The sequence below is a fragment of the Oncorhynchus mykiss genome, chromosome 21 (genome assembly GCF_057628025.1).
Source record: "Oncorhynchus mykiss isolate SJ-2025 chromosome 21, ASM5762802v1, whole genome shotgun sequence".
Classification (NCBI taxonomy): Eukaryota; Metazoa; Chordata; class Actinopteri; order Salmoniformes; family Salmonidae; genus Oncorhynchus; species Oncorhynchus mykiss.
The window spans coordinates 6,585,311-6,612,936 of NC_143042.1; the positions used below are offsets into that span (position 1 = coordinate 6,585,311).

The window sequence follows — 27,626 nt, forward strand, 5'->3', positions numbered from 1 at the left end:
TTGTTATTATAGTCCCCTCCCCCCTAATCCTCCTCACCCCCCAATAAATGTCCTTCTCCTTTTCACTATCCTCCTGCCTTCCACTACTGTCCTCTCCTTGATTCCAGGGAATCCTTATCTGGAGCTGTTGACAGGTTTTAAGCCGCTACTCTTAATGCACGACCCATATCCAGAAGAGAAACCCTTCTCTCTCTACCCTGGTCCCAGAGCTTCTCATCTCCTATATCCAGAAGAGAAACCCTTATCTCTCTACCCTGGTCCCAGAGCTCCCCATCTCCTATATCCAGAAGATAAACCCTTCTCTCTCTACCCTGGTCCCAGAGCTTCCCATCTCCTATATCCAGAAGAGAAACCCTTCTCTCTCTACCCTGGTCCCAGAGCTTCCCATCTCCTATATCCAGAAGAGAAACCCATCTCTCTCTACCCTGGTCCCAGAGCTTCCCATCTCCAGTTGTCATTATGAAGCCAAACAATGACCAACAGATTTGGAAAGACGGTACAAACAGATCTGGGACCAGGCTAACCCTTGTTTGAAGATCAGGCAGTTAGTTCAAACAGATCTGGGACCAGGCTAACCCTTGTTTGAAGATCAGGCAGTTAGTTCAAACAGATCTGGGACCAGGCTAACCCTTGTTTGAAGATCAGACCGTTATTTCAAACAGATCTGGGACCAGGCTAACCCTTGTTTGAATATCAGACGGTTAGTTCTAACTACTCTCATGACCATTTTAGAACCTGTCTAGAACAGTCACATTGACTGATTTTGTCTAATACAACTTTTTTTGTTTCCTCTCTCCTCCTCCATTTCCTCTCTCCTCCTCCATTTCCTCTCTCCTCCTCCATTTCCTCTCTCCTCCATTTCCTCTCTCCTCCTCCATCTCCTCCTCCATCTCCTCCTCCATCTCCTCTCTCCTCCTCCATTTCCTCTCTCCTCCTCCATTTCCTCTCTCCTCCTCCATTTCCTCTCTCCTCCTCCATCTCCTCTCTCCTCCTCCATTTCCTCTCTCCTCCTCCATCTCCTCTCTCCTCCTCCATCTCCTCTCTCCTCCTCCATCTCCTCTCTCCTCCTCCATCTCCTCTCTCCTCCTCCATTTCCTCTCTCCTCCTCCATTCCCACCGATCCAGGGCGGCGTTTGCCAAGGAGTCAGAGGTGCTGACGGGTAACCTGGGTGACAAGCTGATCCCGCAGAACGAGATCCTGCGTGACGTGAGCGACCTGAAGGCCCTTGCCAACCTGCAGGAGAGCATGGAGTGGCTGGCCTCCAGACTCAAAGGCTTCTTCATCAACCTGCCCCACGCTGCCAGTGAGTATACACGCACACACGCAGAGGCAGGCATACATACATACACACCTTATGGCTTCCATTCATGCAGGGTTGGTGGGGTGTGTGTGTGTGTGTGGACTGAAGGGCTGCTTGTTCAACACCTGTCCCACACAGCCAATGAATGAACAGTATACAACACAAGGAGGTTCCATAATGCTAACATGGACTGTGTAACGTTTTGTTCTAGATACTGCCACTAGTATACACATCCACTCCCAATGCTATGTATATGTACACACACTGTAGTCTGACACCTTAACAGGCATGATTAGTAGCAGTAGTTATTTATTCTCTGTCACACACACACACACACACACACACACACACACACACACACACACAGCAGTAGTTTTCCTCTCTGTCATTAAGAGTTTGTCTGAGTGAATTACCACCGTCTAATTAGAGCCAGGTAGGAGGGCCTCCAGAAACAAACACCACTTTATACACACTCTAATTAGCCCTGGAAGTGTGTGGTTTGTTTCAGAACTGTCAAAGACCTTTTACTCACCGTCTTTACAGAGACCTCATTTATCAGTGAAAATGTGTGTGTGTTCCATTGTCATCAGCAGGCTGAGGATGTTTCTGATCTTGTAGTCCAACTCTTATGGTGGTGTGTCCATACAGATAGAATATCATTCTAATTGTGCCATCCTTCAATATGTAATCACAACCTTGATGGTGATGCTCAGACCACACCCAGAAGGGTTCAGAACACACACACACACACACACACACACACACACACACTTGTAGAAAGGACACAGCCCATCTTAAACTCAGTGTTGTGATCACCTGTTCCAGAGCATGAAAGTCACAGTTCTTCCTCTGTTGCATCCCATGTCACCTCCTTCATTTTACACCTATAAAAGTTCCTATTTCCTCTGTGAACTTCCCCTTTCTGGACGACTTAAATGAGGGATTTTCTTTCTATTGTTTTTTTGGGGGGGGTGGAAGAGGAGACAGTCGGAGCGCTGTTCCTTCCTCCTCGGCAGCTCAGATAAGAATTCAATAAGAGAACGGGCGGCGAACGTGGCATAATTATCATTAATTCTGCCGAGTGGCATTAATGGAGTGTGTTTTATCATGGGGGGACAGCCACAGTATTGTTCATTATTTAGTGTTTGCCTTGGTTGATGGGGCTCGGCGCGACACGGCGGAGGGGGAGAAAAACCTCCCTTCTTATCTCTCCGTTTCCCCCTTCTTCCCTAAATTGGATTTCATATTACAGAGGTAGTCAGGTATGGACAAGTCATTTTCCTTCTCTTGTCTTCCTCGACTCGTACACGTTTTCTTCTCTCTCTCCGCGGCGTGATGGCCGTGCTAGATGAAGGAGTCTTTCAGTCGGGCCGGCTGTCCTCTGGAGTGTGGCGAGGTCCTGTAGCACCCATGTTCCTCCACGGTAGGGGAACGAATGAACGACCTTGAGACAGACAGGACCAGAGTCATAGAGTTTAGTCATTGAGGTTTCTACCAAAAGCATTAGGATGCATAGTGTTTCCATGAAACCACATCACCTGATTGATTTAATGTATTGGATAATTAACCATCAACATTACATATATTAAACACCAAGCTTATTTCCGTTGTTGTCCTCCTCATTCTCTGATGGTGCTGTTTCAGGCAGGAAGTGTGGGACTGCGGTGTCATTGTCCTTCCTGTGTGTTTCAGTTGGAGCGTTGTTTAAGAGAGGAGGGCAGAGCACTATGGAGTGATATTAGTGCCAACAGATGTATTCTGAATGAAATCATATTAAGACCCAGTAACAGGGGACCGGCGTAAGCGGAGTCAATGTGTGATCTGTGAACCTTCATATTCAGCTGGTACAGTACGCTGATGCTCTGCTATACTGGCTACATTATAGCTGACTGTTAATCTATAAGCCAAGTTATTTACAGAACCCACAACGGCCCCCCCCAAAGGAATGGCGCTACGGTCTAAGGCACTGCATCTCAGTGCTAGAGGCGTCACTACAGACCCCGGTTCGATTCCAGGCTGTATCACAACCGATCGTGATTGGGTGATTGGGCACAATTGGCCCAGTGTTGTCTGGGTTTGGCCGGGGTAGGCCGTCATTGTAAATAACAATTTGTTCTTAACTGACTTGCCTAGTTAAATAAAGGTAAAATAAATAATGTAAAAGGACAATGCTAGGATAATGCCCAGCCTCGTATGCAGGAGGTAGATTGACCCTTGACCCAGAGAAATCCGTCTAAGATGGACATTTCCTATCATCACCTCCCAATGTCTGTGGCTGGGCTGCATCTGTAAATCAAACACACACACACACACACACACACACACACACACACACACAGAGAGAGAGACACAGGGATAAGGCAGGGAGAAGATTAGCATGATAAATACACACTGTCTGTTAAAACGCAGCTGAATCTTAATTTCATCTTAATTTGATTAAACAATCGTGTGTGCATGGTGTGTGTGTTTGATATGACAGAGACAGCGGTCATCCGGTGTGTGTGTGTACTCCAATGGTGATTGGCCGTGAGGGTGGCAGGGGCGAGGGTCTTATCGCCCATCTGGGCGCCGCTCTGGACGCCTAATCCTCTCAGACAATATTTACCTGAGGTGACACACATATAACACACACCACACACAATGCACACACACAACACACACACACACTGAGGGCACCTGCCAATGTGATGGCCGCTTTCTGCTGGGTACAGCTGTGTGTAAAAACTGGATCTGTGGGCATGTCTATCTAGCTATATGTCTGTCTGGCTGGCTGGCTGGCTGGCTGGCTATCTGTCTGTCTAGCTGTCTGTCTGTCTGTCTGTCTGTCTGTCTAGCTATCTGTCTGTCTGTCTAGCTATCTGTCTGTCTGTCTAGCTATCTGTCTGTCTAGCTATCTGTCTGTCTATCTGTCTGTCTGTCTGTCTGTCTGTCTGTCTGTCTGTCTGTCTGTCTGTCTGTCTGTCTGTCTGTCTGTCTGTCTGTCTGTCTGTCTGTCTAGCTGTCTCTGTCTGTCTGTCTGTCTGTCTGTCTGTCTGTCTGTCTGTCTGTCTGTCTGTCTGTCTGTCTGTCTGTCTGTCTAGCTATCTGTCTGTCTGTCTAGCTATCTGTCTGTCTAGCTATCTGTCTGTCTGTCTAGCTATCTGTCTCTGTCGAGCTATCTGTCTGTCTGTCGAGCTATCTGTCTGTCTAGCTATCTAGCTGTCTAGCTGTCTGTCTGTCTAGCTGTCTGTCTGTCTAGCTATCTGTCTGTCTAGCTATCTGTATGTCTGTCTGTCTCGCTATCTGTCTGTATGTCTCGCTGTCTGTCTAGCTATCTGTCTGTCTAGCTATCTGTCTGTCTAGCTGTCTGTCTGTCTAGCTGTCTGTCTGTCTAGCTGTCTGTCTGTCTAGCTGTCTGTCTCGCTATCTGTCTGTCTCGCTATCTGTCTGTCTAGCTGTCATGTCTAGCTGTCATGTCTGTCTGTCTAGCTGTCATGTCTGTCTAGCTGTCATGTCTAGCTGTCATGTCTGTCTGTCTAGCTGTCATGTCTGTCTAGCTGTCATGTCTGTCTGTCTAGCTATCTGTCTGTCTAACTGTCATGTCTGTCTGTCTAGCTATCTGTCGGTCTAGCTATCTGTCGGTCTAGCTATCTGTCGGTCTAGCTGTCTGTCTGGCTGTCATGTCTGTCTGACTATCATGTCTGTCTGACTGTCATGTCTGGCTGTCTGTCTGACTATCATGTCTGTCTGACTGTCATGTCTGTCTGTCTGACTGACTATCTGTCTGTCTGGCTGTCCTGTCTTTCATGTATGTCTGGCTGTCCTATCTGTCTGGCTGTCCTATCTGTCTGGCTGTCATGTCTGTCCTGGCTGTCATGTCTGTCCTGGCTGTCATGTCATGTGTTTCAATGTTTCATTCATCTGTTTGCGTGAGTGAGTGATTTATTTTTTATATAAACTGGGCGGTTCAAGCCCTGACTGCTGATTGGCTGACAGCTGTGGTATATTTAAGCAAAAAGCCTGAGGGGGTGTGGTTTTTGTCCAATATACCACGACTAAGGACTGTTCTTAAGCATGACGCAATGTGGAGCATGACGCAATGTGCCTGGATACATTGGCCATATACCACAAACCCCTGAGGTGGCTCATTGCTATTATAAACGGGTTACCAACGTAATTAGAGCAGTAAAAATAAATGTTATGTCATACCTGTGGTATACGCCCTATTATAAACTGTGTGGTTTGAGCCCTGGAGGCTGATTGGCTGACAGCTGTGGTATATCAGTTCTTATACTACGGGAATGACAAAACATTCATTTTTTTACTGCTCTAATTGGGGGTTTGTGGTATATGGCCATTATACCACAGCTAAGAACTGTGTCCATGCATTCTGCAATGTGTTGTGCTAAAGAACAGCCCTTAGCCGTGGTATAATGGCCATATACCACACCTCCTCGTGCCTTATTGCTTAACAATGTTCTTATGTCTGTACATGTACATCTTTATGTGTGTGTGTGTCCAGCGATCTGCAGATCAGTTTCAAGATTGCGTTAGTTCAAATCCGAGGCAGCCATGCTTCTCCTGCCTCCAGACAGCATGTACTCTAGATCTAAGTCCCAAATGGCACCCTACACACACACATACAGTGCCTTGCGAAAGTATTCGGCCCCCTTGAACTTTGCGACCTTTTGCCACATTTCAGGCTTCAAACATACAGATATAAAACTGTATTTTTTTGTGAAGAATCAACAACAAGTGGGACACAATCATGAAGTGGAACGACATTTATTGGATATTTCAAACTTTTTTAACAAATCAAAAACTGAAAAATTGGGCGTGCAAAATTATTCAGCCCCTTTACTTTCCGTGCAGCAAACTCTCTCCAGAAGTTCAGTGAGGATCTCTGAATGATCCAATGTTGACCTAAATGACTAATGATGATAAATACAATCCACCTGTGTGTAATCAAGTCTCCGTATAAATGCACCTGCACTGTGATATTCTCAGAGGTCCGTTAAAAGCGCAGAGAGCATCATGAAGAACAAGGAACACACCAGGCAGGTCCGAGATACTGTTGTGAAGAAGTTTAAAGCCGGATTTGGATACAAAAAGATTTCCCAAGCTTTAAACATCCCAAGGAGCACTGTGCAAGCGATAATATTGAAATGGAAGGAGTATCAGACCACTGCAAATCTACCAAGACCTGGCCGTCCTTCTAAACTTTCAGCTCATACAAGGAGAAGACTGATCAGAGATGCAGCCAAGAGGCCCATGATCACTCTGGATGAACTGCAGAGATCTACAGCTGAGGTGGGAGACTCTGTCCATAGGACAACAATCAGTCGTATATTGCACAAATCTGGCCTTTATGGAAGAGTGGCAAGAAGAAAGCCATTTCTTAAAGATATCCATAAAAAGTGTCATTTAAAGTTTGCCACAAGCCACCTGGGAGACACACCAAACATGTGGAAGAAGATGCTCTGGTCAGATGAAACCAAAATGGAACTTTTTGGCAACAATGCAAAACGTTATGTTTGGCGTAAAAGCAACCCCAAGCGACTTACAGCTGTAATCCAGCAAAAGGTGGCGCTACAAACTATTAACTTAAGGGGGCTGAATAATTTTGCACGCCCAATTTTTCAGTTTTTGATTTGTTAAAAAAGTTTGAAATATCCAATAAATGTCGTTCCACTTCATGATTGTGTCCCACTTGTTGTTGATTCTTCACAAAAAAATACAGTTTTATATCTTTATGTTTGAAGCCTGAAATGTGGCAAAAGGTCGCAAAGTTCAAGGGGGCCGAATACTTTCGCAAGGCACTGTACATATACACACACACACACACACGCACACACACACACACACAGGCGCGCACACACACACACACACACACACAGGCACACACACACACAGGCACACAGGCACACACACACAGGCACACACACACAGGCACACAGGCACACACACACAGGCACACACACACAGGCACACACACACACACACACGAGACACACTGGAGTAAAGACTACAGTTGGCCTGTTATTAAATAACCATCAACTGCTCACTGAACGCAGCTATAGATAGTACCCTACTCCCTACATCAGGGGTAGATAGTACCCTACTCCCTACATCAGGTGTAGATAGTACCCTACTCTCTACATCAGGGGTAGATAGTACCCTACTCCCTACATCAGGGGTAGATAGTACCCTACTCCCTACATCAGGTGTAGATAGTACCCTACTCCCTACATCAGGGGTAGATAGTACCCTACTCCCTACATCAGGGGTAGATAGTACCCTACTCCCTACATCAGGGGTAGATAGTACCCTACTCCCTACATCAGGGGTAGATAGTACCCTACTCCCTACATCAGGGGTAGATAGTACCCTACTCCCTACATCAGGGGTAGATAGTACCCTACTCCCTACATCAGGGGTAGATAGTACCCTACTCCCTACATCAGGGGTAGATAGTACCCTACTCCCTACATCAGGGGTAGATAGTACCCTACTCCCTACATCAGGGGTAGATAGTACCCTACTCCCTACATCAGGGGTAGATAGTACCTTACTCCCTACATCAGGGGTAGATAGTACCCTACTCCCTACATCAGGGGTAGATAGTACCTTACTCCCTACATCAGGGGTAGATAGTACCCTACTCCCTACATCAGGGGTAGATAGTACCCTACTCCCTACATCAGGGGTAGATAGTACCCTACTCCCTACATCAGGGGTAGATAGTACCCTACTCCCTACATCAGGGGTAGATAGTCCCTTACTCCCTACATCAGGGGTAGATAGTACCCTACTCCCTACATCAGGGGTAGATAGTACCCTACTCCCTACATCAGGGGTAGATAGTACCCTACTCCCTACATCAGGGGTAGATAGTACCTTACTCCCTACATCAGGGGTAGATAGTACCCTACTCCCTACATCAGGGGTAGATAGTACCCTACTCCCTACATCAGGTGTAGATAGTACCCTACTCCCTACATCAGGGGTAGATAGTACCCTACTCCCTACATCAGGGGTAGATAGTCCCTTACTCCCTACATCAGGGGTAGATAGTACCCTACTCCCTACATCAGGGGTAGATAGTACCCTACTCCCTACATCAGGGGTAGATAGTACCCTACTCCCTACATCAGGGGTAGATAGTACCCTACTCCCTACATCAGGGGTAGATAGTACCCTACTCCCTACATCAGGGGTAGATAGTCCCTTACTCCCTACATCAGGGGTAGATAGTACCCTACTCCCTACATCAGGGGTAGATAGTACCCTACTCCCTACATCAGGGGTAGATAGTACCCTACTCCCTACATCAGGGGTAGATAGTACCCTACTCCCTACATCAGGGGAAGTCAACCCTGGTCCTGGAGAACTGCAGACAGTTCATGTTCTTGATTTAACCGGCCTGGAAGAGCAGGTGTGTATAATTTAGGCAATCACTGAACCGATCAATTATCTCAGTTGGTCAGGTATGAAGCCTTGTTGGAACATCCTGCTGTAGCTGTGACACTCCAGGAACAGGGTTGGCTACCCCGGCACCACATAGTGGGCTACTCTTGACCTGATCCCTATGGGCCCTGGTCAAAAGGAGTGCACTGTATAGGGAATGGGGTGCCGTTTAGGACACATCTAACTGTAGCTGTGCTGTGCTCCGCTGCTCTACTCTCTGTAATGAGGTACTATAGAACCATGCTGTCCTGGGGGAGAGGTGTTCTTTGACCGCATGTTCTTTTTGCAACATAGGCAGGATTTTGGAGTTAGGGGGGATTTGCCTGTGAGGAAGAGACGGGGGGAGAGAGGATGAGGAGGGGGGATTTTTTATTTTTTAACCTTGACCTGAGCAAGTGGTGGGCTGCTCCCTCTAGCAGTAGGAAGTATTAGCATAATCAGTGTTCTACTTTCTTTCTCCAACACACAATACAAGCCTGTACATCTCTAATGGTTCCCTTGATACCTTGAATACGTTTACCTTTCTGTTTTACACATGCATGTCTAGTCTTTATCTCTCACATACTTCCAGGCTGTCTCTCAGGCATACATAAGAATAGACACATCCCATCTCTCTCCTCATTCTCTTTCCCTCTATCTCTTTCTTTCTTTCTTTCTTTCTTTCTTTCTTTCTTTCTTTCTTTCTCTCTCTCTCTCTCTCTCTCTCTCTCTCTCTCTCTCTCTCTCTCTCTCTCTCTCTCTCTCTCTCTCTCTCTCTCTCTCTCTCTCTCTCTCTCTCTCTCTCTCTCTCTCTCTCTCTCTCTCTCTCTCTCCTCTCTCTCTCTCTTCATCCCACACTCCTTCCATCCTTCTCTCTCTCTCTCCCCTCCTTCCATCCATCTCCCCACTCCTTCTCCTCTCCCCCCACCCACCTCTCTCTCTCTATCCTAGTGCAGATGTCTGTCCCGTTCCACACACAGAATAATTAACACTAGTCCCTATGCATCATTCATGACTTCACTCCACCCCTCCAGGATAGACCCTCCCTCTCTTCTTCTTCTTTCTCTTCCTCTCTGCTGGAGGTCTGGAAAGAGCAGACTGATGAGTCAATGGAAAGTTCTGCACCACATTGAACTGGTTCAGACAGGAGGCATCAACTCATAGTTGTTTCTTTCATGTTCTCTCTCTTTGTTCTCTGTTAGCTTTCCTGTCATTGACCAGCCAGAGCAATAGAGTATTTATCCTGTGTGTCTGCCTGTGTGTGTGTGCCATTGATCTGCCCCCCGTCTCTCCCTTAATGTGTGCCACCCTCATCTCCTGCAGATGGCAAGGAACAGACGCCTCCCTTAGATGGGATTGGAAAATAATTGGATAAGCACTACACACTATACAGTACACACACTACACACTCACACAAACACGCATAAACAAAAACACACATATATTTACAAAGACCCCACATACTAGGAGAGAGAGACCGGCGGAGGCAGAGAGAGAGACACGCAGAGAGAGAGACACGCAGAGAGAGAGACACGCAGAGAGAGAGGCACGCAGAAAGAGAGGCCCGCAGAGAGCGAGGCACGCAGAGAGCGAGGCACGCAGAGAGCGAGGCACGCAGAGAGCGAGGCACGCAGAGAGCGAGGCACGCAGAGAGAGACCCTGAATCCAAAGAGATTAGAGAGGGAAAGTTGACATAGATGGGAGGTATGGAAGGCTGTCAGTCAGAAGGAGCCCAAGTTCCTCTGTTCATGCCTCTAAATTGGTGGCCCCATGCCGTGGAGTCTTGATCGCATCATCAAAGTGTGACAGGCTGAGAGGCGTACTGTGTTCCCCTGGTGAGACCTCCTGCTGTTAGGCCTTCCTCCCCAGAGCTGCCAAAGACATTATGTGAAATGCACTGGAGGAAACACACAATGCAGTTACTTTAACACTAACACACATAGGTGTTTACACACAACACACACACACACAGGTGTTTACACACAACACACACACACAGGCATTTACACACAACATACACAAGCCATTGCACATAAACAAGCAACAATCACAGTCTCACATCAGAATTAGATGTTGTTTGCAAAGTTCTACACCTGAAATGTGAAAATATTTGGGGTTAAGTTTAGGCATAAACTCCGGATTCTGAAGGTTAGACATGAACTCTGAATGGTTAAGGTAAGGGTTAAGGTTTGGGTTAGGCTGAAAACCAAAAATATCAACAACTACTTTCTATCGCTGGATTCAAACATGCAACCTTTGGTCTGTTTGGAACCTTTGGTCTGTTTGGAACCTTTGGTCTGTTTGGAACCTTTGGTCTGTTTGGAACCTTTGGTCTACTTGGAACCTTTGGTCTGTTTGGAACCTTTGGTCTGTTTGGAACCTTTGGTCTGTTTGGAACCTTTGGTCTGTTTGGAACCTTTGGTCTACTTGGAACCTTTGGTCTGTTTGGAACCTTTGGTCTGTTTGGAACCTTTGGTCTGTTTGGAACCTTTGGTCTGTTTGGAACCTTTGGTCTACTTGGAACCAGAGGCAGATGCTTACCGCCATCCCCGTCCACAATACCCTAGCAAAACCAAAACCTACTTGACGGTAACGGCGCTCACTGTTGCCCCTAGTGGCTGGTCACATCATCTCTCGACATCCTCAGATATGGATGAATGTTGAATACTGACTTGTGTCATAAGTGACCTGACTGGGTGCACAGCTCGCACCCGTTGTCTGTGAACTCTTTGTTGTAGAAACAATAAAAAAAAGCCCTTGTTTTGGTAAAAAATAAAATATGATGGGGCTGGAGAAATGTAACATTCTCATATTCATAGACAGAGCTACGGATGCAAGAGCTGACCATCCATGATATCAAAATGACCCTATGTTATGAGGCTGTACTGTCATTATTTACATTTACTTTGTTTACAAATATTGGAGTAAAACAAGCTTATATTTTGGGTTCTCATGGAGTGTGACAGTTGAACTAAGGTCATGAGGCATTTATAAGTTATATTCTTCAAGAATCAATGCCTACATATCATTTATTTATAAGTCCAAAAATGGATGTAGCAACTGCTGATTGCCCCTTTAAAGAGCCTGTGTGATGTGTTTGTTTAGTTACCATTCATGTGCTCGTGGGAAACATCCCAGTTGGAACAATTCTTCAACCAATGACATTTTAGCTAGCTATATGAGCTAGCTAAAGTTTCTAATAATAAAGTTAGCTAGGTTGCAAACATGGACAATATAGTCAAACTAGCTACGTATCAACAATTATACATATCAAGTGTGTTGATATGTAGCATTGTCATTTTCTCAGACTTTCCGACTTGTAATTACAACTTGGAGGGCCGTTTAAGTGGAAGTCTCGTATTTCCGATAACTCAGACACCACATGAACAGACTATTTGTCCCACCTCCTGGTTAAAAGGTGGCATAGTGTTGGCTACTGTATTTTTCTATTGATGGTTAAATCAGCCACGTGATTCTGAGGTAAAAGGATGTGTGTTGTCATGCCGTATACCGCGGTATATGGTATCAACGTTATATCGTCCAAGCCTAGTTGATACCACCTGAGGACGGAGAGAGAATAGGATGTTGACATCACCTGGCAGACAAGAGGTTTACAGGTGAGGCCAGATAGTGACTGAGACAAGTATTGTACATGAAAGTTAGTTACTCTAGTCAAAGTTTGCTCTCTTTTTGTCATCATTCTTTTCTGTAGACTCTAACTTCAATTGGTCTGCTCTTCAGACAAACAGATTTAAAAGGCTGACCTGCAAAGAAGCAGCTTATGTCCTCCACATTGGTGTTGTTGGTGATTCTCTTCCTTCTAGTTACAGCTTATGTCCTCCACATTGGTGGTGTTGGTGATTCTCTTCCTTCTAGTTACAGCTTATGTCCTCCACATTGGTGGTGTTGGTGATTCTCTTCCTTCTAGTTACAGCTTATGTCCTCCACATTGGTGGTGTTGGTGATTCTCTTCCTTCTAGTTACAGCTTATGTCCTCCACATTGGTGTTGTTGGTGATTCTCTTCCTTCTAGTTACAGCTTATGTCCTCCACATTGGTGGTGTTGGTGATTATCTTCCTTCTAGTTACAGCTTATGTCCTCCACATTGGTGTTGTTGGTGATTCTCTTCCTTCTAGTTACAGCGTATGTCCTTCACATTGGTGTTGTTGGTGATTCTCTTCCTTCTAGTTACAGCTTATGTCCTTCACATTGGTGTTGTTGGTGATTCTCTTCCTTCTAGTTACAGCTTATGTCCTCCACATTGGTGTTGTTGGTGATTCTCTTCCTTCTAGTTACAGCTTATGTCCTTCACATTGGTGTTGTTGGTGATTCTCTTCCTTCTAGTTACAGCTTATGTCCTCCACATTGGTGTTGTTGGTGATTCTCTTCCTTCTAGTTACAGCTTATGTCCTCCACATTGGTGTTGTTGGTGATTCTCTTCCTTCTAGTTACAGCGTATGTCCTTCACATTGGTGTTGTTGGTGATTCTCTTCCTTCTAGTTACAGCTTATGTCCTTCACATTGGTGTTGTTGGTGATTCTCTTCCTTCTAGTTACAGCTTATGTCCTCCACATTGGTGGTGTTGGTGATTCTCTTCCTTCTAGTTACAGCTTATGTCCTCCATTGGTGGTGTTGGTGATTCTCTTCCTTCTAGTTACAGCTTATGTCCTCCACATTGGTGTTGTTGGTGATTATCTTCCTTCTAGTTACAGCTTATGTCCTTCACATTGGTGTTGTTGGTGATTCTCTTCCTTCTAGTTACAGCTTATGTCCTTCACATTGGTGTTGTTGGTGATTCTCTTCCTTCTAGTTACAGCTTATGTCCTCCACATTGGTGTTGTTGGTGATTCTCTTCCTTCTAGTTACAGCTTATGTCCTTCACATTGGTGTTGTTGGTGATTCTCTTCCTTCTAGTTACAGCTTATGTCCTCCACATTGGTGTTGTTGGTGATTCTCTTTCTTCTAGTTACGGTGGGTGTCTGACAGTATGTAGTTCCTTCTTCCTCAGGTGGGGTGTCTGACAGTATGTAGTTCCTTCTTCCTCAGGTGGGGTGTCTGACAGTATGTAGTTCCTTCTAGTTACAGTGGGGTGTCTGACAGGATGTATGTAGTTCCTTCTAGTTACAGTGGGGTGTCTGACAGTATGTAGTTCCTTCTTCCTCAGGTGGGGTGTCTGACAGTATGTAGTTCCTTCTAGTTACAGTGGGGTGTCTGACAGTATGTAGTTCCTTCTAGTTACAGTGGGGTGTCTGACAGTATGTAGTTCCTTCTTCCTCAGGTGGGGTGTCTGACAGTATGTAGTTCCTTCTTCCTCAGGTGGGGTGTCTGACAGTATGTAGTTCCTTCTTCCTCAGGTGGGGTGTCTGACAGTATGTAGTTCCTTCTAGTTACAGTGGGGTGTCTGACAGTATGTAGTTCCTTCTAGTTACAGTGGGGTGTCTGACAGTATGTAGTTCCTTCTAGTTACAGTGGGGTGTCTGACAGTATGTAGTTCCTTCTTCCTCAGGTGGGGTGTCTGACAGTATGTATGTAGTTCCTTCTCGTTACAGTGGGGTGTCTGACAGTATGTAGTTCCTTCTTCCTCAGGTGGGGTGTCTGACAGTATGTAGTTCCTTCTTCCTCAGGTGGGTTGTCTGACAGTATGTAGTTCCTTCTTCCTCAGGTGGGGTGTCTGACAGTATGTAGTTCCTTCTAGTTACAGTGGGGTGTCTGACAGTATGTAGTTCCTTCTTCCTCAGGTGGGGTGTCTGACAGTATGTAGTTCCTTCTTCCTCAGGTGGGGTGTCTGACAGTATGTAGTTCCTTCTTCCTCAGGTGGGGTGTCTGACAGTATGTAGTTCCTTCTTCCTCAGGTGGGGTGTCTGACAGTATGTAGTTCCTTCTTCCTCAGGTGGGGTGTCTGACAGTATGTAGTTCCTTCTTCCTCAGGTGGGGTGTCTGACAGTATGTAGTTCCTTCTTCCTCAGGTGGGGTGTCTGACAGTATGTAGTTCCTTCTTCCTCAGGTGGGGTGTCTGACAGTATGTAGTTCCTTCTAGTTACAGTGGGGTGTCTGACAGTATGTAGTTCCTTCTTCCTCAGGTGGGGTGTCTGACAGTATGTAGTTCCTTCTTCCTCAGGTGGGGTGTCTGACAGTATGTAGTTCCTTCTAGTTACAGTGGGGTGTCTGACAGTATGTAGTTCCTTCTAGTTACAGTGGGGTGTCTGACAGTATGTAGTTCCTTCTTCCTCAGGTGGGGTGTCTGACAGTATGTATGTAGTTCCTTCTCGTTACAGTGGGGTGTCTGACAGTATGTAGTTCCTTCTTCCTCAGGTGTGGTGTCTGACAGTATGTAGTTCCTTCTTCCTCAGGTGGGTTGTCTGACAGTATGTAGTTCCTTCTTCCTCAGGTGGGGTGTCTGACAGTATGTAGTTCCTTCTAGTTACAGTGGGGTGTCTGACAGTATGTAGTTCCTTCTTCCTCAGGTGGGGTGTCTGACAGTATGTAGTTCCTTCTTCCTCAGGTGGGGTGTCTGACAGTATGTAGTTCCTTCTAGTTACAGTGGGGTGTCTGACAGGATGTATGTAGTTCCTTCTAGTTACAGTGGGGTGTCTGACAGTATGTAGTTCCTTCTTCCTCAGGTGGGGTGTCTGACAGTATGTAGTTCCTTCTAGTTACAGTGGGGTGTCTGACAGTATGTAGTTCCTTCTAGTTACAGTGGGGTGTCTGACAGTATGTAGTTCCTTCTTCCTCAGGTGGGGTGTCTGACAGTATGTAGTTCCTTCTTCCTCAGGTGGGGTGTCTGACAGTATGTAGTTCCTTCTTCCTCAGGTGGGGTGTCTGACAGTATGTAGTTCCTTCTAGTTACAGTGGGGTGTCTGACAGTATGTAGTTCCTTCTAGTTACAGTGGGGTGTCTGACAGTATGTAGTTCCTTCTAGTTACAGTGGGGTGTCTGACAGTATGTAGTTCCTTCTTCCTCAGGTGGGGTGTCTGACAGTATGTATGTAGTTCCTTCTCGTTACAGTGGGGTGTCTGACAGTATGTAGTTCCTTCTTCCTCAGGTGGGGTGTCTGACAGTATGTAGTTCCTTCTTCCTCAGGTGGGTTGTCTGACAGTATGTAGTTCCTTCTTCCTCAGGTGGGGTGTCTGACAGTATGTAGTTCCTTCTAGTTACAGTGGGGTGTCTGACAGTATGTAGTTCCTTCTTCCTCAGGTGGGGTGTCTGACAGTATGTAGTTCCTTCTTCCTCAGGTGGGGTGTCTGACAGTATGTAGTTCCTTCTAGTTACAGTGGGGTGTCTGACAGGATGTATGTAGTTCCTTCTAGTTACAGTGGGGTGTCTGACAGTATGTAGTTCCTTCTTCCTCAGGTGGGGTGTCTGACAGTATGTAGTTCCTTCTAGTTACAGTGGGGTGTCTGACAGTATGTAGTTCCTTCTAGTTACAGTGGGGTGTCTGACAGTATGTAGTTCCTTCTTCCTCAGGTGGGGTGTCTGACAGTATGTAGTTCCTTCTTCCTCAGGTGGGGTGTCTGACAGTATGTAGTTCCTTCTTCCTCAGGTGGGGTGTCTGACAGTATGTAGTTCCTTCTAGTTACAGTGGGGTGTCTGACAGTATGTAGTTCCTTCTAGTTACAGTGGGGTGTCTGACAGTATGTAGTTCCTTCTAGTTACAGTGGGGTGTCTGACAGTATGTAGTTCCTTCTTCCTCAGGTGGGGTGTCTGACAGTATGTATGTAGTTCCTTCTCGTTACAGTGGGGTGTCTGACAGTATGTAGTTCCTTCTTCCTCAGGTGGGGTGTCTGACAGTATGTAGTTCCTTCTTCCTCAGGTGGGTTGTCTGACAGTATGTAGTTCCTTCTTCCTCAGGTGGGGTGTCTGACAGTATGTAGTTCCTTCTAGTTACAGTGGGGTGTCTGACAGTATGTAGTTCCTTCTTCCTCAGGTGGGGTGTCTGACAGTATGTAGTTCCTTCTTCCTCAGGTGGGGTGTCTGACAGTATGTAGTTCCTTCTTCCTCAGGTGGGGTGTCTGACAGTATGTAGTTCCTTCTTCCTCAGGTGGGGTGTCTGACAGTATGTAGTTCCTTCTTCCTCAGGTGGGGTGTCTGACAGTATGTAGTTCCTTCTTCCTCAGGTGGGGTGTCTGACAGTATGTAGTTCCTTCTTCCTCAGGTGGGGTGTCTGACAGTATGTAGTTCTTTCTTCCTCAGGTGGGGTGTCTGACAGTATGTAGTTCCTTCTTCCTCAGGTGGGGTGTCTGACAGTATGTAGTTCCTTCTAGTTACAGTGGGGTGTCTGACAGTATGTAGTTCCTTCTTCCTCAGGTGGGGTGTCTGACAGTATGTAGTTCCTTCTTCCTCAGGTGGGGTGTCTGACAGTATGTAGTTCCTTCTTCCTCAGGTGGGGTGTCTGACAGTATGTAGTTCCTTCTTCCTCAGGTGGGGTGTCTGACAATATGTAGTTCCCTCTTCCTCAATCACTGACTGTTAATACTATTTATTGTAGAAATCTTTTATCTGATTAACCATTAAGTAAAATACTTGTCCCTCTCCTGGCTTTCCTTGCTCTATATTCTGGCCATCTGTTTCCTGCTAGAACCCTTTTGCAGTAGCATGAGTTATATGATTGTGATAACTATTTATTGCCTTACCTCCCTTATCCTACCTCAGTTGCACACACTGTATATAGATTTTTCTGTTGTGTTATTGACTGTATGTTTGTTTATTCCATGTGTAAATCTGTGTTGTTGTATGTGTCGAACTGCTTTGCTTTATCTTGGCCAGGTCACAGTTGTAAATGAGAACTTGTTCTCAACTAGCCTACCTGGTTAAATTAAGGTGGAAAAAATGAAATATATATATATATATATATATATATATATATATGTTTGGCCACATTAGAATATATTTTTGCCATCGCGGGCCAGAATCATATATCATGTGTTTGACTGTGTTGACAGATATATCTACTGTAAATCACATCCAGATATGCTACTTATTTTACTGTTTTAACATGCACAGGAATAAACCACATCCATGTTCTCCTTTTGGTAGGTAATTTCATTATTAAACATGCAATGAACTACACGGAGGGAAAGTACACTGTGCATTGACTAGAGCTGTGAAGTCAGGTATAGTCTCTGACATCGCTATGCACTGGATTGCTGAGAGGTGAGAGTCAGTAAGAGGTGATCTGTGTCTTGACTTGTTGTATTTCATCACGGAAAATGTCTGTTCACATACAAAGGTTGACCCAAACAGTACACACATCCTCTGAGCAGGACTCCTAATCTTTGGAAAGTTTTGTTCATCGAGAGATGAATAGAACCTCGTCAGTGACATTGTTTTGAATAGTTCTCCAGTCACTGCATCAGACTGAAGATCGATAAGCTCAAGTTGCAGGTCAGTGGTAGCGTTTTGACCCAAGTCGCGGGCCACATACGCCCCCCGGGCCGGCCTTTGCCCAGGCCTGGTCTATGGTGTGGTCTAATAAACATATGATTATATTTTGAGCTGTGTACTCAAGAGCTTCTCGGTTTTCAAATCAAATGTTATTTGTCACATGCTTTGAAAACAACGTGTAGACTAACAGTGACATATTTACTTACTTATTTCCCAACAATGCAGAGAGAAAAAGAGAAAATAAATTATAACAACTCAATAAATACACGATAACTTGGCTATATACACGGGGTACCAGTACAGAGTCAATGATAACTTGGCTATATACACGGGGTACCAGTACAGAGTCAATGATAACTTGGCTATATACACGGGGTACCAGTACAGAGTCAATGATAACTTGGCTATATACACGGGGTACCAGTACAGAGTCAATGATAACTTGGCTATATACACGGGGTACCAGTACAGAGTCAATGATAACTTGGCTATATACACGGGGTACCAGGACAGAGTCAATGATAAGTTGGCTATATACACGGGGTACCAGGACAGAGTCAATGATAAGTTGGCTATATACACAGGGTACCAGTACAGAGTCAATGATAACTTGGCTATATACACAGGGTACCAGTACAGAGTCAATGATAACTTGGCTATATACACAGGGTACCAGGACAGAGTCAATGATAACTTGGCTATATACATGGGGTACCAGTACTGAGTCAATGATAAGTTGGCTATATACACAGGGTACCAGTACAGAGTCAATGATAACTTGGCTATATACACGGGGTACCAGTACAGAGTCAATGATAACTTGGCTATATACACGGGGTACCAGTACAGAGTCAATGATAACTTGGCTATATACACAGGGTACCAGTAGAGAGTCAATGATAACTTGGCTATATACACGGGGTACCAGTACAGAGTCAATGATAAGTTGGCTATATACACAGGGTACCAGTACAGAGTCAATGATAACTTGGCTATATACACAGGGTACCAGTACAGAGTCAATGATAACTTGGCTATATACACAGGGTACCAGTACAGAGTCAATGATAACTTGGCTATATACACGGGGTACCAGTACAGAGTCAATGATAACTTGGCTATATACACAGGGTACCAGTACTGAGTCAATGATAAGTTGGCTATATACACAGGGTACCAGTACAGAGTCAATGATAACTTGGCTATATACACGGGGTACCAGTACAGAGTCAATTATAACTTGGCTATATACACGGGGTACCAGTACAGAGTCAATGATAACTTGGCTATATACACGGGGTACCAGTACTGAGTCAATGATAACTTGGCTATATACACAGGGTACCAGTACTGAGTCAATGATAACTTGGGTATATACGCAGGGTACCAGTACTGAGTCAATGATAAGTTGGCTATATACACAGGGTACCAGTACAGAGTCAATGATAACTTGGCTATATACACAGGGTACCAGTACTGAGTCAATGATAACTTGGGTATATACGCAGGGTACCAGTACTGAGTCAATGATAAGTTGGCTATATACACAGGGTACCAGTACAGAGTCGATGTGCAGTGGTTCGAGGTAGTTGAGGTAGATAAAGTTGAAGTCGGAAGTTTACATACACCTTAGCCAAATACATTTAAACTCAGTTTTTCACAATTCCTGACATTTAATCCCAGTAAAACATCCCTGTTTTAGGTCAGCACTTTATTTTAAGAATGTGAAATGTGTCCCTAAACTCAAATGATATTCATTAATAACTTTAGTGAAGTGGGCAACATAGCCAAAACATGTGGGATTTACAGCACCCTACTAGCGTGGAGGGACTGTAGGAAATACCTGCCAAATATGTTCTCTATGTTGCCTATAGTAGGCAACTCAGACTTGCCAAATGCCCTGAGTGATGCCAATATTAATCTTTGGCATGCTCTAGGAATCAGGACCTTTTCAGATCTATTTCATCAGAAAACCACTACACTGAAATCCTTTCAAGAGCTCTGCAGTGAATTCAATGTGCCAAGATCCCATTTTTTAAAATATCTTCAAATTAGACACTTCATTTCCTCATTTACTTACAAGAGGAGGTTTAGAGCTCAGCTGAATGAAGTTGAAACCCTTCTTGTCACAGCACAATCCATTAAAGGCTAAATCTCCTACATCTATAGACTCCTTTTTGAGAAAGGAGGCTCCTCCATTACTCCTTTGAAAATAATCTGGGAAAAGGACCTTGGTCTGACTATCAGTGATGAGTTATGGGCGGAGGTTTGCAACAGGGTATACGGCTCCTCTACTACTCTACTATGTAAAAATGAAAGAATCTAATTACACATTTTTGTATAAATGTTATTATACTCCTTTGAGACTCCATAGAATGAAAACAGACATGTCTCCTAACTGTAAAAGATGTAACTCTGAAAGTGGAACCTATATGCATGTATTTTGGAGCTGTAGAGAGATTGCCATATTCTGGCACTCTATACATACTGCTGCACAGAAAATACTAGATGTACAGTTTGATATGACCCCGTGTATCTATCTAATCTATCTAATCCTGACAGAGAAAATGTGCTAATGACTATTACATACTTTGCTAAGAAATTTATTATTCTATTGTGGGCCTCTAATACTTCTCCTACATTTAAAATCTGGATTGACCAGATTGTTGACTTTCTTCCTCTTGAAATACTCACTTATGACCTCCAGAAGAGACAGCCCAAGTTTGATAGACTCTGGTCTCCACTACTCAATGGTCATTGTCCATTTGGAAGACCATTTGCGACCAAGCTTTAACTTCCTGACAATATATCCACAGAATTTTCCATCCTTATGATGCCATCTATTTTGTGAAGTGCACCAGTCCCTCCTGCAGCAAAGCACCCTCACAACATGATGCTGCCACCCCCATGCTTCACGGTTGGGATGGTGTTCTTCGGCTTGCAAGGCTCCCCCTTTATCTTCCAAACATAACAATGGTCATTATGGCCAGAGGACATTTTTTCAAAAAGTACAATCTTTGTCCTCATATGCAGTTGCAAACCGTAGTCTGGCTTTTTTATGCCGGTTTTGGAGCAGTGGCTTTTTCCTTGCTGAGCGGCCTTTCAGGTTATGTCGATATAGGACCCGTTTTACTGTGGATATAGATACTTTTGTGCCTGTTTCTTCACAAGGTCCTTTGCTGTTGTTCTGGGATTGATTTGCACTTTTCGCAACAAAGTACGTTCATCTCTAGGAGACAGACATCTCCTTCCTGAGCGGTATGACGGCTACGTGGTCCCATGGTGTTTATACTTGCGTACTATTGTTTGTACAGATGAACGTGTTACCTTCAGGCATTTGGAAATTGCTCCCAAGGATGAACCAGACTAGTGGAGGTCTACTATTTTTTTCTGAGGTCTGATTTCTTTTGATTTTCCCATGATGTCAATTAAAGAGGCACTGAGTTTGAAGGTAGGACTTGAAATACATCCACAGGAACACCTCCAATTGACTCAAATTATGTCAATTAGCCTATCAGAAGCTTCTAAAGCCATGACTTCATTTTCTGGAATTTTCCAAGCTGTTTAAAGGCACAGTCAACTTAGTTTATGTAAACTTCTGACCCACTGGAATTGTGATACAGTGAATTATAAGTGAAATAATCTGTCTGTAAACAATTGTTTGAAAAATTACTTGTGTCATGCACAAAGTAGATGTCCTAACCGACTTGCCAAAACTGTAGTTTGTTAACAAGAAATTTGTGGAGTGGTTGAAAACCTAGTTTTAATGTCTCCAACCTAAGTGTATGTAAACTTCCGACTTCAACTGCATGTACACACAGGTAGGGATAAAGTGACTAGGCAACAGGAAAGATAATAAACAGTAACAGCAGCGTATGTGAGGAGTCAATAGAGTTAGTGCCAAAAGGGTCAGTGCAGATTTGGTTAAATATTTTTATGGCTTTGGGGGTGGATGCTGTTCAGCGTCCTGTTGGTTCCAGACTTGGTATCTCTTGTTGTGCGGTAACAGAGAGAACAGTCTATGACTTGGGTGGCTGGAGTCTTTGACAATTTTTAGGGCCTTCCTCTGACAACGCCTGGTATAGAGGTCCAGAATGGCATGGAGCTCGGCCCCAGTGATGTCCTGGGCCATACGCACTATCCTCTGTAGCGCTTTGCGGTCGGATGTCAAGCAGTTGCCATACCAGGCGGTGATGCAGCCAGTCAAGATGCTCTCAAGGGTGCAGCTGTCGAACCTTTTGAGGATCTGAGGGCCCATGCCAAATCTTGGTACACTTAAAACCAGAACAATTAATACATAGTTCACCACGCTTGTTTGCTTTGAATTTCTTCTGTGTAATGTCTTCATGAACACACTCTAGAATTGTAAAGTGTTATTCACCTGTCCCCATGGGGTAACCTTTTGAAGAACCCTTTTTGGTTCCACGTACAACCCTTTTGGTTTCCATGTAGAACCCTTTTCACAGAGAGTTCTACCTGGAACCCAAAAGGGTTCTTTAAATGGTTATCCTATGGGGACAGCCAAAATACCCTTTTGGAACCCTTTTTTCTAAGGGTGCAGTAATGCAATATTCTAATTATTTAGGGAACATAATGCAACAGACTTGTGCATTGTGATTGAATTTGTGCTTTAGGGTTATATCGTCTCAAGACAATGAATCTTTACTTTTGTAAAAGTCAAGTAACTGAATTTTCTTTTGTGCAACGCAACCATGTTCTTTTGTTTTGTTCTTTGTGGAAAGACGAAAGGAAATGATGGTGTGTGTTCCATGATTAATTGTCTGAGTCAGGGGATCAGCATTCAGACTCATCTCTAACCATGATACTGCAGTATTTCCGCTTTCTGAACACTTGGACCAAAATAGAGTCTTGTTTTTGCAGGCTGATATCTAAAACGAGGATTGAAGGGCCGTTCCACGAGTACCTTTTGCATCACTTTCATACTATTGGTTTAAATTGTGCACCAATATTGAATTTTAAAATCTTGTTATGTTAAATATGATCTTATCCTTAATCTCGGGAGGAAGCTGAGAGAACAGAAGTGGTGTTGTTGGTGAGTTTGGTTCAACCTAGGTGTGATCAAGGTGTGCTTCTCTCCTATTTCTATTGGCTTTCATCCCCAGACAAACACATCTGGTCTATTTGCAGTTTCCATTAGCACGTGTTGTTGGGGTGAGTCGGTTGTGTTATTATCATCAAGGTCATGTTAATGTGTTGGATATGTTTACGTCATTGAACTGGATCTTAATTAGAATTGGATCAAAGCACTGTTGCTACACAGCCCTCAAACTCACCTCTGGACCTCCAAGACAGTTCTGCCTCATTGTTCCACTGTCCCCTGTAACCAGGGACTGATTTAGACCTGGGACACAAGGTGTGTGCAATTAGTTATTAGGTAGAACAGAAAAGCAGCAGGCTCCAGACCTCAGGGTCAGAGTGGAGTTACCCCTGATCTACAGTATATAGCTCTGAATGATCTGTTTTCCTTCACAAACTGTTGAAGTCCCTGTATAACATAGAACCTCTTTTTGAAGAGAATGAAAGGCTGCCTTGCTCGGTGTTTACACTGGACTACCTGTTCAATGAGTCTTTACCTACAATGATGCAGACCATCAGATGCTTTTTTTAAGACTTCAAATTCATCTCTCTCATAGGTAGAGAAACCTGTTGTTTTGGCTGTGCAGCCCACTGTTCCTTCCTGCCACTGCAGTCAGCGCTCCAGAGCTTTGCACATAGCAGTTACTTTTCATTAGCATTTCTATATTAGTCTCTTCTCCTCCAAGCATTGTCCTCAGTGTCCATCCAGCACCTTTATCTCTCTCAATAACCTACACACACACACACACACACACACACACACACACACAGCTGGTGCCCACACACCCCTGTCTTAATAGAAAGAGCAATCTCCATGTCCATCTCTCTCTTTCTCTCTCTCTCACACACACACACACACACACACACACACACACACACACACACACACACACACTGCTTGTGAGCAGTGTTTGCTCAGTTGATTGGAGGACTGTGTCACTCAGCCTCCCTGTGTTTGTCTAAGCCAATGGGGTCTCAGCTTATCTTCAGCCACTTAGTTTGGCTTTAATGGGGACAAGGCAGGATACTAGGGACATGGAGATGAGGCAGGGTACTGGGGACATGGAGATGAGGCAAGGTACTGGGAACATGGAGACGAGGCAGGGTACTGGGAACGTGGAGACGAGGCAAGGTACTGGGGACATGGAGACGAGGCAGGGTACTGGGAACATGGTGACGAGGCAGGGTACTGGGGACATGGAGACGAGGCAGGGTACTAGGGACATGGAGACGAGGCAGGGTACTGGGAACATGGAGACGAGGCAGGGTACTGGGGACATGGAGATGAGGCAGGGTACTGGGAACGTGGAGACGAGGCAGGGTACTGGGGACATGGAGACGAGGCAGGGTACTGGGAACATGGAGACGAGGCAGGGTACTGGGGACATGGAGACGAGGCAGGGTACTAGGGACATGGAGACGAGGCAGGGTACTGGGAACATGGAGACGAGGCAGGGTACTGGGGACATGGAGACGAGGCAGGGTACTGGGGACATGGAGATGAGGCAGGGTACTGGGGACATGGAGACGAGGCAGGGTACTAGAGACATGGAGACGAGGCAGGGTACCAAGGACATGAGATGAGGCAATATACTGAGTTAATGGGGACGAGGCAGGGTACTGGAGACATGGAGACGAGGCATGGTACTGGGGACATGGAGACGAGGCAGGGTACTGGGGACATGGAGACGAGGCAGGGTACTGGGGACATCTCATGTGATGTGACTCCCAAATAAGTCAACATGTGACTTTGTCAGAATGTGCATAACGTAGATACAGAGCTTTGAGTATTTCTATGATTTAGAGTATTTAGTTCCTGTTTCTAGTTTTTTAAGAATCAAATCAGAGTTTAAAACTTGTATAGTCTTGAATCTGTAGGAAATATCTCCACTAAGGACCTCTGTCAACAGGGGATATTGGCCTGCGTTGCTCAGCTGCAGTTTCAACTACTTCCTTCCTCACTCTGTCAGTGTGTGTTTGGGTCTTTGAGTGGGCTTGCCATCCTGCCTGCGTACGTGCTCTCGTCCGTACGACCTTCACAAGGGCTGAGGGAGCAACTGGGGAGCTGGCCCTGACTGCAGCCAATCGATCGCTAGCCCTCACCACCCCTCTTCCGCTCAGCACTCTCTCTCCCAACACACACCACACTCCCCACCGCCTCATTGCCCAAATAGACTCACATATGAGTGACAGGGCCAATTTCTCTCTCCTTCCACTCCCCTCTAATTCATAGCCATTGATTTACACCTGGTGGTCTGAATGCTCTTTATACACACACACACACACACACACACACACACACACACACACACACACACACACACACACACACACACAGCTCCTTTGTATGGATCACAATGCAGACACAGACTTGGTGTCTCAGCACATGGATTGAAGGACTGAAGGGACTTTCTGAAGGACTGTAGAAGGTCTTCAAATGTGTAGCACAGTGTCCCAAACCTCTCCTTGAGTTCTCACTGCTGTTCCTCCTATTTGATGTATTCCAGTCCAATCTCACCGGATTCAACTGATCAACATCTCATCAATCCCTTCATTAGTTGAATTAAGTATGTTAGTTCTGGATTACATCAACTCATTGTGTCTGGTTCTCTTTGGGTCTCCTTCGTCCTAGTTCTCCCTGGTTCTCTTTAGTTCTCTTTCGTCTTAGTTCTTCCTGGTTCTCTTTAGTTCTCCTTCATCCTGGTTCTCTTTAGTTCTCTTTCATCTTAGTTCTTCCTGGTTCTCTTTAGTTCTCCTTCGTCCTAGTTCTCCCTGGTTCTCTTTAGTTCTCCTTCGTCCTAGTTCTCCCTGGTTCTCTTTCGTCTTAGTTCTTCCTGGTTCTCTTTAGTTCTCCCTCGTCCTAGTTCTCCCTGGTTCTCTTTGGTTCTCTTTCGTCTTAGTTCTCCCTGGTTCTCTTTAGTTCTCCTTCGTCCTAGTTCTCCCTGGTTCTCTTTAGTTCTCCTTCGTCCTAGTTCTCCCTGGTTCTCTTTAGTTCTCCTTCGTCCTAGTTCTCCCTGGTTCTCTTTAGTTCTCCTTCGTCCTAGTTCTCCCTGGTTCTCTTTAGTTCTCCTTCGTCCTAGTTCTCCCTGGTTCTCTTTAGTTCTCCTTCGTCCTAGTTCTTCCATATATTTATATGTATATATTCTTATTCCATTCCTTTACTTAGATGTGTTTGTATTAGGTAGTTGTTTTGATTTAGTTAGATTGCATGTTAGATATTACTACGCTGTCAGAACTAGAAGCACATGCATTTCACTCCGCTCACAATAACATCTGCTAACCATGTGTATGTGACCAATACCATTTTGATTTGATTTGGTTCTCCTCCTGGTTCTTGTAATTGAGGTCCTGGGTACTCGAAGAGAGGTGTGGAATGGTCCTGGGTTCTCAAGATGAGGTGTGGAATGGTCCTGGGTTCTCAAGATGAGGTGTGGAATGGTCCTGGGTTCTCAAGATGAGGTGTGGAATGGTCCTGGGTTCTCAGGATGAGGTGTGGAATGGTCCTGGGTTCTCAAGATGAGGTGTGGAATGGTCCTGGGTACTCAAGATGAGGTGTGGAATGGTCCTGGGTACTCGAAGAGAGGTGTGGAATGGTCCTGGGTACTCGAGATGAGGTGTGGAATGGTCCTGGGTACTCAAGATGAGGTGTGGAATGGTCCTGGGTACTCAAGATGAGGTGTGGAATGGTCCTGGGTACTCAAGATGAGGTGTGGAATGGTCCTGGGTACTCGAAGAGAGGTGTGGAATGGTCCTGGGTACTCGAAGAGAGGTGTGGAATGGTCCTGGGTACTCGAAGAGAGGTGTGGAATGGTCCTGGGTACTCGAAGAGAGGTGTGGAATGGTCCTGGGTACTCGAAGAGAGGTGTGGAATGGTCCTGGGTTCTCAGGATGAGGTGTGGAATGGTCCTGGGTTCTCAGGATGAGGTGTGGAATGGTCCTGGGTACTCAAGATGAGGTGTGGAATGGTCCTGGGTACTCGAGATGAGGTGTGGAATGGTCCTGGGTTCTCAAGATGAGGTGTGGAATGGTCCTGGGTTCTCAAGATGAGGTGTGGAATGGTCCTGGGTTCTCAGGATGAGGTGTGGAATGGTCCTGGGTACTCAAGATGAGGTGTGGAATGGTCCTGGGTACTCGAAGAGAGGTGTGGAATGGTCCTGGGTTCTCAAGATGAGGTGTGGAATGGTCCTGGGTTCTCAAGATGAGGTGTGGAATGGTCCTGGGTTCTCAGGATGAGGTGTGGAATGGTCCTGGGTACTCAAGATGAGGTGTGGAATGGTCCTGGGTTCTCAAGATGAGGTGTGGAATGGTCCTGGGTTCTCAAGATGAGGTGTGGAATGGTCCTGGGTTCTCAGGATGAGGTGTGGAATGGTCCTGGGTACTCAAGATGAGGTGTGGAATGGTCCTGGGTACTCGAAGAGAGGT

At 45.3% G+C, this 27,626-nt stretch overlaps 1 protein-coding gene across 1 annotated transcript in view; it reads left to right on the forward strand.

Moving 5' to 3' along the window:
* LOC110499821 (exocyst complex component 4) overlaps nt 1–27,626 on the forward strand; it is a 224,903-nt gene that overhangs the window by 168,175 nt on the left and 29,102 nt on the right. The window contains exon 14 of the mRNA XM_090213619.1: nt 1,126–1,304. Coding sequence (XP_090069745.1) covers nt 1,126–1,304 — 179 coding nt within the window. The remainder of the gene's footprint in view (nt 1–1,125; nt 1,305–27,626) is intronic.